Source organism: Oreochromis aureus, linkage group 4 (assembly GCF_013358895.1).
Source record: "Oreochromis aureus strain Israel breed Guangdong linkage group 4, ZZ_aureus, whole genome shotgun sequence".
In the NCBI taxonomy this organism is placed as follows: domain Eukaryota; kingdom Metazoa; phylum Chordata; class Actinopteri; order Cichliformes; family Cichlidae; genus Oreochromis; species Oreochromis aureus.
Window position 1 is genome coordinate 21,934,333 of NC_052945.1, and position 16,398 is coordinate 21,950,730.

The 16,398-nt window shown below is 37.3% G+C and overlaps 3 gene segments (V, D, J or C); all 3 read right to left on the reverse strand.

The window, feature by feature from the left end:
* Positions 1-794: 794 nt before the first annotated feature.
* Positions 795-1,245, reverse strand: LOC120439859. The segment is given in 2 exon segments: positions 795-1,105; positions 1,188-1,245. Coding segments are annotated over 2 exon segments (357 nt in total).
* A 2,877-nt stretch (positions 1,246-4,122) lies between these two features.
* On the reverse strand, positions 4,123-4,683 carry LOC120439889. The segment is given in 2 exon segments: positions 4,123-4,547; positions 4,622-4,683. Coding segments are annotated over 2 exon segments (366 nt in total).
* A 7,009-nt stretch (positions 4,684-11,692) lies between these two features.
* LOC120439860 lies at positions 11,693-14,210 on the reverse strand. The segment is given in 3 exon segments: positions 11,693-11,980; positions 13,673-13,983; positions 14,065-14,210. Coding segments are annotated over 3 exon segments (645 nt in total).
* Positions 14,211-16,398: the final 2,188 nt, after the last annotated feature.

Below are 16,398 nucleotides of genomic sequence, written 5' to 3' on the forward strand. Positions count from 1 at the left end.
TGCACAGTCTCAGAGGCTGGCTGTGTCAACTCTACCTTGTGACCTTCTGATCACTGTTTCCCTTTAAGTAACTTCTTTATAACTGTGTCACAGGAAGTCATTTGCTTTGCATATTGATTTGAAATATTAGGGTGCAAATTTACCTTGGTGTGTGACCAGGTAACCATATGCCTCATGCCGGGGTGCAGCAGACTTCATCACTGCTCCACTACTCAATAAAATGCTCAAAGAATATCAACAAGAAAAGAACAAAGAGAAGGAAAATACTGGAAAAAATACTAACTTGTAAAAGCAGCATGTAATACAAAAAGAGAGGAAGGTCACCAGAACTCCGGGCTTATGGCAGGATTTCTAACAAATTTGTAGAATAATTTATTTAATAAATATATCTTTGTATGTTATGTATTATGTAATATTCAGTGTAATATTCAGTTTAGCATCATATGAGATAAACAGCTGCTGACAAGAAATAAATAGGAGAGACCTCTTTTGTAATTTCTTTGTTGTTGTACATCTTAATTGAAGGGCCATGGATTAAACACAATCAACAGAAAACAGGAACTCAGTAGCTCACACTTAAGTACTTTGTGTAAGCTTGAAGTCAGTAGACAGTTTGTGAGATTATCTGGATCTTTTAATCAGCCTGTCAAAGTCTTATGAACAAAGAAAAAATGTAAATGGATTTGTAAGTAAAAAAAAAAAATCCAAAACAAAATCACATGCACAAGCACATATGAGTTAAAGATGTCTGAGGATCACTGGAGGATTTTGTTCAGCTGTTCAACTAGTTCCAGTCACTGTGAGACTCGAGCACAATAATACACAGCAGAATCTTCAGTCTTCAAGTTGTTCATCTGCAAAAACAGCTGTTCTCTGCTGTTGTCTCTGGAGGCAGTAAACCTGTCTTGTACTGACTGAGAGTAGTAGTTGGTGCCTCCATTAGCCTCAGTTGCAATCCACTCCAGTCCTTTCCCAGGAGCCTGTCTGATCCAGGCCATCCACCAGCTACTAAATGAGAGTCCAGAGGTGGTACAGGTGAGCCTGTGAGACTCTCCAGGTTTTTTAACAACTGGTTCAGACTGTGTCAGAGTCTGACCATCAATACCTGTAAAAACAGAATTGAATAATAATCAGTTCCTTTATGTTTTTCAGAATTTTATTGATGACTAAAGCTTGTAGATCTTCACCTGCCCAGCAGATAGCTAATAGCAGCAGCCCCGCCCTGCAGTCCATCGTGTTAAACTGTGTGACTTCAGCTCTCTGTCATGCTCCCTGCAGTCACATAAGTAGAGGTGTAAGGTATGTAAGTTTTGCATTGACTCCTCCTCACATTAACTAGACTCATGTGAACTCACTTTAACTGAGCGTCACATATTAACTGGTGAAATTAGAGTGGATGCTACATGTAAGTAAATGTTTGCATAAACTTTAAATTGAGTGACAGTTTTGGACATCACTTCAATAACAAATAAAGAAATAAATATGTGATCTGTTTGATTAAGTGAACCGTTTTCATTTGCCACTTCCTGAGGCTTCAGACCAAATTTCTGTTCAGTAAAAACAAATAATAGACATAATGTTAATATTTATAAATGTTATCTCTTTTTTACAATTTCTGCTATCAGTGTCTCCAGTATTCAAACTGAGTGCACATTCACTCATCTTGCAAAATTACAACACGCTTTTTGCAAGACTGTTAACACGTCTCCCTCCTTAACAGCTAGCAAGGTTTTGTGGTACTTAGAAGTGATTTGAATGAGTAATTGTTTTCAAAGTCAGTGCTTAAGTAATTACACATAAAATGTAATCATGGAAATTTATCCTGTATTGACAAATTTTAGTCAGGAAAACTAAAAGAGCGTATCAGAGCAACTACTATAAAACTACTGTATATTATTAAGTGGTAATGACGAAGGGAAGTAGTTTTTGCATGACTCTCCTATTACTTCTTCTCAGTGTTTCTCGTCGAGCACAGTAATAAACTGCTGTGTCCTCAGCCTTCAAACTGTTCTTCTTCAAACATCTGTAGATAGACTTTACTGCTGGAGTCATCTTTGGAGATGGTGAATCTGCCCTGAACTGTCTGCGAGTAGGAGATAGGAGAACTAGCTGTGTGTATAAAAGCAATCCACTCCAGCCCTTTTCCAGGAGCCTGTCTGACCCAGGCCATGGCGTAGCTGCTGAATGTCAATCCAGAGGCTGAACGGGTCAGTCTGTGAGACTCTCTGGGCCTTTTAACCACCGGTTCAGATTCTGTCAGAGTCTGACCATCAACACCTGTAAAGACAGAAAAGAAGAAAAGAAAATTTAAAAAAAAAATGACATGAATTGTTCTCCAAAGAAAATAAGGGCATGTTAACTAAAGATCAGGGAAAATCATCATCTGCCCAACAAAAACTACAAGCAGCAATTCTCTCTGCAATCTATGATGCAGCATTCAGGATATGAATAGAATTGTATTTATTTATTTATTGCTTTCTTTATCTTTTATTTACTGTTTATTCTGCTCCTGACCCCAATGACACATGCTTATTTTTTTGCTATGATATTGGCTCTATTGTATTATCTCATTATTATCATCCCCTATCATGCACTCTTCATGTTGTTGATAACATATAAAGAAAACTATGGAGACTAACTACAAGTAAAACGCACAGTTTAGGCCTCAAGCTTGCCTGAAGGCTTGACAATACTTCTTCAGAAGATGAACAACTACCCCGCTCATTGAGTGAAGAAAACTTCGTGGTTATTTCCAAATATGGAAAAGACAAACAAGAACATGGATCATTAAACTGATTTACTGATAAAAAATTTATTGTAGTCAGTGCATTCACAAAATGGGCCAAACCAAAAGCACATTCACACAGATTGTATTTTTATACAACAATATTATGTTGTTGTTTTTGTGTGTTCAATTGTACTGTGAAAAAATGACATTTATGTATACTAATAATATGTTATGTCGGGAATACACATCAGTTGAGCTTCCATTTGCATCATTTTTTAGTTATGACCCCCCGCCTTCCAAAAAGGCTTTCTGTGTCAACTGCTCACACTGTACACCTGCAAGTAGGAAAAGGTTATTTTTAACATGTGATTAAATTGTGTTGTTACAGATAATCTGATGAATATGACAAATATAGGAGACTCACATGATCCACCTGCCAACAGCAGGAACAGAGCTACAGAAAACATGGTTTAATTGAGACTGATGTTCTGGTATCTCCTCCCAAAAATGTGAGCAGTTTTTATGACTGAGCAGCGAGGAAGCTGAGTGATGTTTGCATAGAACAAAGCACGTAGCGCAGTCACTATTCTATCTGCCAAACTTGCCACCAGATCACATTTGCCTAACATTTGTTTAACCGTATTACCTCATGAGATCACATAAAAAATAAAGTTTAATTGCTTTTTTTATGGAAAGGATCCCTGTACCGCTGATTTTTTCAAATCATATTTGCTGTTTTTCTTGACAAAACTGAAACATATGCATGAAGAATGTGCTGCAGTATTTAATTATTTATCCTATAATATCAGGAACAGCTTGTTGCATTATTTAAATTTGCCCTGTAACACAGAATTTGCCATAAAAACTGTAATATTTTAGTAGATTAATTATCATGTCCAAAGGTAAAGCTCAATCAAGGCACTTTATGCCTTGAATACTTATGTTATTTAGTGCACAGACAGCAGTATTGTGCTAATGCACTTCAGTGTCTGTATTCCTAAGGCAGCAAACCTATGGGGAAAACTGATAAACACAGGAACAAAGTTGTTATGAATAAGTCATAACATTCATTTATGTATAAATTAATTTATATATGCTATTTTCACACTAACATACATGATTTGGTCAAGCCACAAACAGCTACAGGTAAAGTAACAGTGTGCCAGATCTTATCAATGTGAGTGTATTGTAAGGGACACAGGATAAGTAATCATTTTACATTTCAGACAAGTTTGTTTATGATGTGTGTGTGTGTCATTTATGATTCCATTGTCTTTAATGCTGAGAAACCCAATCACGAAGAATGTATCTTCTTACAAAACAACACAAAATGTACTTAATTTGTTTGTAATTGCTAGGCCTATATATATGTGTGTGTGTGTGTGTGTGTGGTTGTATACTACATTATACAACTACACAAGAAATTTATCAATATTAATAAGTAAAAGTAAACTGTATGTAGAAAGCTAGAGGATTTTGTACAGGAGCTAAAACAGCTTTAATCACTGTGGCTCTCGAGCACAATAATAAACAGCAGAATCTTCAGTCTTCAGGTTGTTCATCTGCAGCAACAGCAGCTGTCTGTTGTCGTCTCTGGAGATGGTGAAGCGGCCTTGGACTGACTGGGAGTAGAATCTCCCGCTACCACTGCCACTATCGTGCCAGGCAATCCACTCCAGTCCTTTTCCAAGAGGCTGTCTGATCCATGCCATATAGTTGCTGCTCAGTGTTAATCCAGAGGCTGTACAGGTCAATGTGTGTGATTGTCCAGGCCTTTTAATGGCTGGTTCAGATTCTGTTAAAGTCTGGGCACAAGCACCTGGTAAAAAAAACAAGAAAATTGTGATTTTCTGCAAGCTGGCAAATTTTAAAAGACAGAGAATATTTTCTCACCTGTGCACCAGACAGTTAAAAGCAACAGTCTCATGTTACAGTACATCATGGTGAAGTGTCTGTCGTCTCTTCTCTGTCGTCCTCTCTCCAGTCAGATAAGAAGCGCTGGATTACATTTAGGTTTTGCATTGGCTCCTCCTCATAAGAAGGATTCATAAGTATATTCCTCCAGCACTGTTACTGTTTCTTTTAGATCTTCAACTCCTGCCCCATAATGCTCTTATTATGATAGTGAATAAATGCAAATTGAATATTAGCCTATGATTTATGTCTTTGATTCACTACTGTCACAAAGTGCTTCATCACAAGCCAGTGATATGACTTTAAACATGCAACTCTAAAGTGAAGTTTAATTTACTTCAGTTTTGTTAAGTGTGCTGTTTTCCGTTTGTTCATAAAAGGTTATTTAATTTGATTGTTTGCTGAATTTCTTTAATTTATGATCATAATTACAGACATATCATGTATAAGATCAGGAGTGTTCACTTCTGCAAAGTGCTGTGTGCCCTTTACAGACAGCAAGTGCTATAGAGGTCCTTCAGGTGTCCAGTGATGTTCTGGTAATGTTAATGGTCCTTCTTAGTGGCTTATTGTGTGTTATATTGAGAACAACACAGAGATGCAATATGTCAGCACACTCTCAGTGGAGAAGTGGTAGGAGATGGTCAGCAGCTTCAACTTCAGGTTGATCCTCGTGAGGATCCTCAGAAACCAGGAATTTGAAGCTGATCAGCCTCTCCACACACTTCCCAATGATGAAGATGGGCTGAAGGTCAGACTTCCTCCTGCTGAAATCAGTGATAAGTTTTAGGTCTTTTGGGTTTTTGGTCAACTTAAGGGCCGATTTGTTGATTAATCACGGGCCCAGACTGAGTTAATGTTTGACCATCAATACCTAAAGACATGGTAACAGCTCATTAGTGCAATCTGCCTGTAACCAGCAAATAAAGCTGTGTTAGAGTTCAAGTCTGTCTGCTGAGTCCTGATCTGGGTCCACTGTCACCTTGCCACACAACAGACCATGACATTAGAGGTCTGTGCAATCCACCATATTTAAATACATCACAGATATCATTTTTTCATCAACTCCTCCTTCAAAAAAAAAAACACAAAAAAATGTTAATTCATGGTTATACATAGAAAATCTTTTAGTAGGCAGGTATTTATGCCAGCAACACTCTCAAAATCAACAATACACCACAAGCTCAGCAGACTCTTATCATTTAACTCTAAAGGGACATGTAAACTCTATTCTAAGTAATACAAAAGTTTGAAATTAAATATTTCTCAAAAATGCACCTTCAAAAGTGAAATGTCATTAGAGATAATAACAAAAGAAGTTTTTAAGTTGCTGGTTTCATTTAGAGGAGTTTATCTGTTGTGCATAGATCTAAAACCTGACTTCATAGCACTTTCAAACATGATATATGAAAGCTAAATCCATCTAGAATAAAAGGAACAAAGTTTGATTTGTTGATAAGAACATATGGACCATAGCATTTTTAGATTTTCCTTTTTCCTTCAACCATGTTGAGCAATCATTTGTGATCCTAGAGCTCCTCCTCTGGCAGCTTCATGTACTGTAAGTGATCAGGCTCAGAGGGGTTTTTGTTCAGGTCTGCTGATGGTTTGTGTTAATGTGTATCTCTCGCACAGTAATACACAGCAGTGTCTTCAGGCTGCATATTCTGTCCATTTAAAGTCACTGTCTTGCTTGAAGTGTCTAAGTCAATACTGAACTTGGTCTTTACTGAGTCTTTGTAAGCAGAGCCTCCAGTATATCTGGAACCAGTCCACTCCAGTCCTTTCCCTGCAGGCTGCCTGATCCACCCTGTCCAGTAGCTGCTAAGAGAATAAGAGACCTCACAGGTGATGGTCAGACGGTGGCCTGGCTGCACTGTCACAGAGGGTGACTGTGTCAACTGCTCACACTTCACACCTATAAAATATTATTTTTAACAGATGATTAGGTAAAGCCGTTAATGATAAACTATTGAGTTTGACAAATAAAAAGGGACTCACCAGATCCAGCTGCCAACAGCAGCAGCAAAGCTACAGAAAACATGGTTTATGTTGAGGGTGATGTCCTGCTATCGTCACCCCAAAGATGTGAGGAGTTTTTATGGCTGAGTAGCAAGGAAGGACACCGAGTTTGCATAGAATAAAAACAAGAGGTACCAGTGTTGGTAACCAACAGAAGCCAACAGAAAAGTCTGCCATAATATAATAGTGTGATATAAACTTGCCAGGACTCACCTTTGCTTAGCATTTGTTGTACCGTATTACTTGTTCACATTTTCAAATCAAAAGGAAAGTTTAATCTCCTGTTTTTTTTTTCTTATAACACATCTGTGCACCCATGATTTTTAAATATGTCTGCTATTTTCTTGACAAAACTGACTAATTCAGTCATTTGTCAGATTCAGAAATATATTATAAGTGCATCTTAATTACACAATTTAACTAATTATCTATTCTTTCAAAAGGCACTTTGATTAATTGCAGGACAATAAGACTCATAAATATAGGAACAGAAATATAAACAGGTACATCCTGTACTTATTTTTTTTCAGCACATTATTGTTATGATGTCTTCCAGCCTTATACAAATATGGTGAACGCTTTGCAGAAAGACATTATTTCCTGCATTTTCACAGGAAATATGTTAATTCCTTCAGAGGTTGCAGATCTGCAAAAATTGTACTTTTTACTGTTTGGGTTTAATATTGCTTTGCCTGTTTGCAGTAATATTTTAGTAGGAAATAAAGCTCGTACAAGGCACTTGAGGCAGCTTAGCGATATTTTAAACAGGATGCAGGGTGGGATCCATTTCATTCATGCACAAACAGCTGAAATAGTCCTGACACATTGCACTTCATTTTTCCATGTGAACAAAAGTGTTGAAAAGTTTTATTAATATAGCAGCACAGATATATAATGAACATGAAGATGTTCAGTCCAACACTCCCTTCCTCACCTACACCAGATAATATTGGCAATAAATGCATCAGTGCTTTGCAGAATATTGCCAGTGTGAGTTTATTTAAAGGGACATATTATAAGCAGGCTTTTTGAGTTCTGAAATCTTGTGAATGTTTATGATGTCTGTGAGATTCTTAATTCCAATATTGTTCCCCCATCATGAAGTATGGTTCCCTTTTAAACAATAAGAAGGGTAAAAACATCCAGGTGGAGTGCTGAAAGTGCAGGAGACTGCCTTTATACATAAAGGAATATTTTTTAGTTTAAGACATAAATTTTAACTGCACTGCCTCAAGAGAAAGCAGGATTTTATACAGCTATCAGTGCCCAGAGGGGCATCCTGAAAGGGCCAGTGCCATCTGATGGTAGGATTAAGAGCAACAGTATGTTTGACTCACACTAAGACTATATATATATATATATATATATATATATATATATATATATATATATATATAGCAGCTGGAGAAATACCAAGGGCTCAGAGAAGAGCTCGAGAGGATGTGGAGGGTGAAGGTGACGGTGGTCCCCGTGGTAATCGGAGCACTAGGTGCGGTGACTCCCAAGCTAGGCGAGTGGCTCCAGCAGATCCCGGGAACAACATCGGAGATCTCTGTCCAGAAGAGCGCAGTCCTGGGAACAGCTAAGATACTGCAAGAGGGACCCTCAAGCTCCCAGGCCTCTGGTAGAGGACCCGAGCTTGAAGGATAAACCGCCCGCAGGGGCGCGCTGGGTGTTTGTATATATATATATATCAACAACAAAAACATTCAGAGATTGGAAAAAAGTAATAACATAATAATAGTAATAATATTATCATGTTCAAGAGAATTTAAGAATGAAGAGCCATGATTCATTTTTATGATTGCTGGGTATTTGTGCAGGTTAGTGTGTGGTTTGCATCAATGTGGGATACCCATCATTCATCTCAATATTTAGCATTTTTTCTGTATTTATTCATATGCAGCTCATACAGAGAACATGGCTGATGTCAAAGATGACTTGAAGTGAGTCCTGCGGGAGGAAGCTGAAGTACCCACGTGGATAAGGAGAGAACGTGCAAGCCAGATGATGGATTTGAAATTAGGACTTTCTTGCTATGAGACAACAGAGCTGACCACTACGCCTTCATACGGGAGCACTTTTTCTATTTTTCTATTTGAAATCAATAAGAAGCTTTCTGAAGACTGATATGAAAAGTAACTGCTAAGCTTTTTTAGTTTCTTTTTATTTATTACCTAATTGTTTTAATACTCGGTGTGGTGTTAAGAGTCAAGAAAATTTGCAGTTGAATAAAAAAGTGAACATGTGAAATCACAGAAAAGATGCAAAAGTTCACCTGGCAAGTTAAGTTATTGTACAGTGTTTCTCCCTCTCGTGTCACTGTGGCTGTTCTGCACAGTAATAAACAGCAGAATCCTCAGTTGTCAAGCTGTTCATCTGCAGATACACCTGCTTTCTGCTGTTGTCTCTGGAGATGGAAAAGCGGCCTCTGAATGACTGAGAGTAGAAGATGGCACTGCTCCTGCTGATATAAGCGATCCATTCCAGTCCTTTTCCAGCAGCCTGTCTGACCCAAACACCATCAATATTATAATTGAACCCTGAGTATGTACAGGTCAGTCTGTGGGAGTCTCCAGGTCTTTTAACCACTGGTTCAGACTCAGTCAGTGTTTGACCCTCAGTACCTGCAGAAATATTAACAGCTCATTAGCACAATCATTTGTATACATATGTCTTCTTATCCAACAGATTTTTATATCCTTACCAGACAAAGTAGAAAACACAATGAGAGAAACAATTAAATAAACAGATTTGATCATTGTAAAAGTCAGTTAACTTCCACTTTACAGTTTGTCTATCAGATTGAGTCCCTCGTCTTTGCTCTGCAACATATACAGTAATGATTTTAAAGATGTCATTTTTGCATTGACTCCTCCCCCATCATCCACTGTGGTGACAACTTGGGAAATGAGGGAGCACCTACAGTACCCAAAAAACATCTTCTGTTGTCCACTACTTGACTTGTGTATGATTAGTAAAAAACTGTGAATTGCTGTAGGATACTTTCTAAAGTTCTCCAGTGTGTTTACCATATGTTTAAATTGCTGATCCTCCTTTCATTATGATGTGGGTTTACTGGAAGTGCTTGTTTCCTAGAATTATGATTACCTTTAAACCAAAGTAAACACAAAAGTAAACATAAACACAGTGTATTTGAAACTTCAGTATGTTCTTATTTATATATATATATTTTTTAATGCAATGCTGCATTTTGTTTTCTCATGGAAGCTTCTGTTCTGATGCAACTGACAGCGTGATATCAAGGCTTCATAACAGACTGTTGGGAAGTTTGCTTTGAGTCATGAATAGGAAGAGGCTATAAGCAATGACTCCACTTGACATGGGTGTTAGGGGTTTTTGTACAGTGTTTTTTCCCTCCTGTGTCACTGTGAGTGTCGAGCACAATAATACACAGCAGAGTCTTCATTATTCAAACTGTTCATCTGCAGATACACCTGCTGTCTGCTGTTGTCTCTGGAGATGGTAAAGCGGCCTCTGAATGACTGAGAATAGTGGATATAGCTGCCACCACCACTGATGTAAGCAATCCACTCCAGTCCATTTCCAGGAGCCTGTCTGATCCAAACATTGTCTTCATGAACATTGAAATCTGAGTATGTACAGGTCAGTCTGTGGGAGTCCCCAGCCCTTTTAATCACTGGTTCAGACTCAGTCAGTGTTTGACCTTCAGTACCTATAGAAATGTTAACAGTCCATTAATGCAGTCACTTTTTAAGTCACTTTTTTTTTTAAATAATTTGAAGTACTTACCAGTCAATCTAAAAAACAGAATGAAGAAAATAGCCAAACAAACAAAGGTGGTCATTGTTAAAAGTTAAAGTTTGCTTTGTGTCAGAGTTTTTTTAGATCCTGACTGCAGAATATATAAACCGACTAAAGATATCAGTTTTGCATAGACTCCTCCTCTTAAAGCCAGGATTGACTATTGGATGATGATTCTTAACTTTGTGTTTCAACAAAACGTAATTGTTTAGGGATGTTACATCATCATTAGTGGATACACATTATAAGGCAACAGTCCAAAGCACTCCACCATTTTGCCATGCTATTTCCACTCTGCCTGTTTCAAGGCACACTCTGATTTCTAAATGACTTTGAGTTTTTTTGCACACCATATATGATCACTCCCATGTTATTTCACTGTTAAACTGCTTGCTTGTTCTCTGCAAACCTGTCACTACTGTCCCATAAAAAAAAATCTGGGACAGATTTTGTGACAAAATTTCACAAAATCCAGTCTATGTGACAAACAGTATGGATTACATGGATTCTCATTATGATTTGCCCTCGCTGTGAGGCAGGAAAGTATTTCAGTTTCTTTCAGTTTGAGCAGCCAATCAGCCAACAGGCTGTCTGATTCATAATTTGATATTTTTAACAAACCAACTATGATACACAGATCTGTGTGTATGGCTCTCATGGCCTATTGCCCTCTGTTGCTGGAAGTCTCCAAGTTAACATTAATTTATTCTTTAGTGACTCTTACTGTAGTTTGAATCTTGGGTTTATCTTATTTCAATCAATGCTAACACTTTCCCTGCAGGCTTTCTGACACAAGCTGTCCAATAACTGCTAAGAGAGTAAGAAACCTGACAGGTGATTGACAGAGTTGACCTGGCTGCAGAGTCACAGAATCACAGTGTGAACAGCTGTCTCTGCTGATAAACTGAATATTTATTAAAATGTATTAATACTATCATTTATACACAGTATTTATTACGATAAGATTAACACTTCAATTTGTAGTCAACATTTTATAAAATGTACTGCTCTAAAATGTTGACTAGAAATTGCACTCAGAAACAGTTACATATTTACACAAGTTTCATTCTTTCCTTTCATCTCATTTTATACATTTTACTGTCATCTTTAGGAGGGAAGAAAAGTAGAGATGGATGGATGATGTAAATAGTTCAATTAAAGAAACATGTTTTTGTATACTGTCTCTCAAACCAACTGCTCAGGCATTGTGGGGTTTTTGTTCAGGTCTGCTGATGGTTTGTGTTACTGTGGGTCTCTGGCACAGTAATACACAGCAGTGTCTTCAGGCTGCATATTCTGTCCATTTAGAGTAACTGTGTTGCTGGAAGAGTCTAAGTCTATACTGAACTTGCTCTTCAGTGAATCTTTGTAGTATGAAGCTCCAGTAAATTTGCTACCAATCCACTCCAGTCCTTTCCCTGCAGGCTGTCTGATCCAAGCTGTGAAGTAGCTGCCCACAGAATAAGAGACCTGACAGGTGATGGACAGACGCTGGCCTGGCTGCTTAGTCACATAAGCTGGTTGTGTCAGCTGCTCACATTGCACCCCTGTTAAAAGAAAAATAAACATGTTTTGTAAGAAATTTTTAAGTTGTACCACAAAATAATTAACCACTGAAAAGCAGCAGGAGAGCCACAGAAAACATGTTTTATGTTGTAACTGATCTGCTGTGAACCAAACTGACAGTTTGCTGTCAAATTTTTATAGCTGTGTTACAGGAAAGGCCACAGAGTTTGCATAGAATTAATCCAGCGCATGATCCGCTTGCTAAGTTAAGTTGATTTGTTTATTCTGCAGACCTTAAGTATGGCTGGAAATCCCATAGTCCCAAAATACATTTTGCTTTTATTAATATATTACAATGAATTTTGTTAAGAATAATAAGGAGGATAATGATGATAAATCTATTTAGTAAAATATCAATTACTGTAGATTTAAAAGTTTAAATAAAAGACTTTAATGCAGACAAAAAGATGAACCCTCAGAATTAAAAAAAAAACAAAAAAAACAAAATTTTGTGCATGTTCTATTAATCTTGTTAGGGTGATTAAAGGCAAACTAAACACTATGTTGCCAGTATTTTCAAATCATTTTGTTCTAAATGCTGATATATTTCTGTCACATATGTTTTGCTCAATATGCCAAAATAATATAAATTATTATAAAAACAAAACAATCCGTGGACACTAACAGCTCACAGACTGTCAATAAATGAACAAGTTACAAACACATGTATGTCTTATATTGTGAATATAATCATTTATCTGTTTTATATGATTCCACATCAAGAATGCTTTATACAGTAATTAAAGAGACTTGGTCTGGTCCTGAAATCATTAGTGGTCTTCGGGCGCCTCCTCTGGTGGTTTCATGTTACAAGTGTTCAGACTTTGAGGGGTTTTGTTCAGACCTGCTGATGATTTGTGTTACTGTGAGTGTCTGGCACAATAATACACAGCAGCATGCTCAGGCAGCATATTCTGTCCATTTAGAGTCACTGGTTGCTGGAAGACTGTAAGTCCATATTGAACTTGTTCTTTAATTATTCTTTGTAGTATGTCATGGATCCAAAACGTGCACTTTGAATAAACTCCAGTCCTTTCCCTGCAGGCTGTCTGATCCAGGCTGTGTGATAGTTACTAACAGAATAAGAAACCTGACAGGTGATGGTCAGATACACAGAGACAGAGGATGACTGTGTCAGCTGTTCACACTTCACATCGTTAAAAACAAGAAAACTGTTTGTTGCAAGATATCAAAATTTACTGAAAAAGAACAACTGTGGCTATGACAAGTCCAGACAGACTCACACCAGACCCCCCAAAACAGTAACAGAGGTACAGGAAACATGGTTTATGTTCAAACTGATGTGTTGGCATGATGTCAGTGATAAAGTTTTTATAGCTGAGTCAGCAGCACTCATAGCATTAAAGAGTTAAAAGTGTTTAAAAAACAAAATGTACTGATTGATCTTCTTACTTTAATAAAGAACGATCTCTTGATGATAGGCAATGAATTATACCGATTTTTTTTAAATTAATCATTTTGAGACATTATAATATTTGCAATATGTAGATATTTTAAACAACAGAATACACAAGTACAAAGATAATTTCATAATAAACAACATTATTTCCAAAACTTAAGTAATCTTTTCTCTTCTGTTCCCCGTTGCTGTAAAAGAGGAAGTTTTTGTATGACTCTCTTATTATTTTCTCTCACTGTGTTGTGTCGGGCACAGTAATAAACTGCTGTGTCCTCAGTCTTCAGATTGTTCATCTGTAGATAGACTTTACTGCTGGAGTCATCTCTGGAGATGGTGAATCTACCCTGGACTGACTGGGAGTAATACCTAGAAGTACTCCTTGTTTGTATAAAAGCGATCCACTCCAGTCCTTTTCCAGGAGCCTGTCTGACCCAGTCCATAGCGTAGCTGCTGAATGTGAATCCAGAGGTCGTACAGGTCAGTCTGTGGGATTCTCCAGGCCTTTTAACTGCTGGTTCAGACTCAGTCAGGGTTTGACCATCAACACCTATAAAGAGAATTTTAAAAAACCTGATTAAATGTGCTGGTTTCAGATCTATAATCAGCATGATAACAGAATCTATTTCACCTGCAAAGCAGATCATCAAAATCAGTAGTCCTGTCTTGTAGCCCATACTGGTAAACTGTGTGCCAGCTGCTCTCTGTCAAACTTTCTATACTTAGATATATAGAGGTGAAAGACATTTGGGTTTAGTCTTAACTCCTCCTCACAGGAAGCAAAACCTAATACGGCTTTATTGTGTTATGTAAATATACAAATGAATATCATTTGCTGTGATGCTCATGATAAAATACAATAACCAGTAAATATATAAATACATTATTAAGTAGATTAGGTATTTAAAGGCAGTAATCCAATTTTATCTTTATCATTAAATTAAGGCTCTCTGTGAGGTTTAGTTTAATCAGTGAGAAAACCTTTCTTCACCTTGATGGTAGAATTTTTTATTGAAATTTGTATGGAGTTTTTACATGGCGTTCATTCCTGTATGTGTTTCAAGATCCAAAATAAATTCAAATTTATTTACATAATTCCTTTTTTTTTTTTTTTACGTCTTTAAAGATGTATAGTGTACGGTCATTCCACCCTAGAAAAAGGAACAATTAAAAAGAAGGGAAAATAGCTAAAACAAGTTTTGCATGAATCTCACAGGAAGAAAGGGGAAAACTGCACCCTGCTTTATGAAAGTCACATGTACACTGTTGCCTGGTTAAGAAATATCAATATGTAACATGTCTGTGAAGGTTCTCAGTCATCCAGGTCTTCGTAGTCTAAAAAGCTCGGAAAGAAAAGCGTCTGGACTTCTTTAAGTTTCTTGAAGATGTTTCACCTCTCATCCATGAAGCTTCTTCAGTGGATGAAGCTTCCCTGAAGTTAAGCACTTCATTTGAACATGCACAATTTTCACCTTTCAATGGTGGGAATTTTCAGCAGTCATACATATATGTTCAGTTCTATGGTGCTTGAGGTTTTGAATTATTTGTCAAATTTCTTGTCAGAAGTTTTTTTTGAATTGTACTGATTTAATTTCATTTGACACTCAGGTGTTTTATTTACATATCACACTAAATAATTAGACAATAAATAATTATGATCATCAGGAACCTTTGTATCAACAAAATGTCTCACTGGACCTCTTTAGCTTTTAGTTGAATATTCCTGCTTAATTACAATTGTGAAGGTACTTTAGGTTTTTGTACAGCTGCTGAACCACCTTCAGTCACTGTGTGTATCGAGCACAATAATAAACAGCAGAATCTTCAGTCCTCAGGCTGTTCATCTGCAGATACAGCTGCTGTCTGCTGTTGTCTCTGGAGATGGTAAACCGGCCTTGAACTGATTGAGAGTAGTATTTGCTGCTACCACTGCCACTATCAAGAGTAGCAACCCACTCCAGTCCTTTTCCAGGAGCCTGTCTGACCCAGCCCATCCAGTAGCCACTGAATGAGAATCCAGAGGCTGTACAGGTCAGTCTGTGGGATTCTCCAGGCCTTTTAACCACAGGTTCAGATTCTGTCAGAGTCTGACCATCAACACCTGTCAAGAGAATTTTTTTTTAAAAAGAACATAAATAACATAAATAGGCTCGTGGGAAAAAAAGACCAGCATGTGTTATGTTAGAATATTTTCACCTGCCCAGCAGATAAATAAAATTAGTAGTCCTTTCAAATACTCCATCATGTAGATCTGTGTCCACTGTTCTTTGGTGGTCAGATAAGTAGAAGGGGGAAACATCTAGGTTTTGCATGACTCCTCCTGACAGGGAGGGGAGAACTGCATTTAAATATGCATGAATTTGCACAGTGTTGCCTCATTTCGTTTTATATATGGCGTTATTTTTTTGCCAGTATTCTGAGCACACGTAAAAAGATTTTGAGCACATGTAAAAAAATGTTTTGCAAGTACAGGTGTTTCATTTTGAGGAGAAAATTATTTTGAGCAAAGAAAAGCTTCATTTGAGCCAACAAGATTCATTGCTGCGTGCATAAAATGTATTTCAGTGTTTGTTATTATCTATATACACACACAAAAACAGCCCCTCTCACTCAGTTTTTGCATTTGCTCTTTTTCAGATCTCTGTGGGCCTGCTCACAGTGTGTTGCTCCCGCTCTCAACATATCTGCTCCCTGCGTGCTCAACTCTTTCTGTACACCATTATAGTTGCGCCACAAAACCAACCAATCACAGACTTGGATGCAAAAATTCTGATTAGCTGTTTTGGTCTCCAATCAGCTCACTAGCTTCTGCATTCTGGTAGCACTGTCCAAAATGTAGCTAAATCCAGTGGAGTGGTTTGGTTTAAACTAGATTAAAACCAACAATGGTCTTAAAAAATTACATTTTACATTTTAAAATAAAATAATTAACCATACTAACCGAAAATGGGTCTGTTTCTAAATT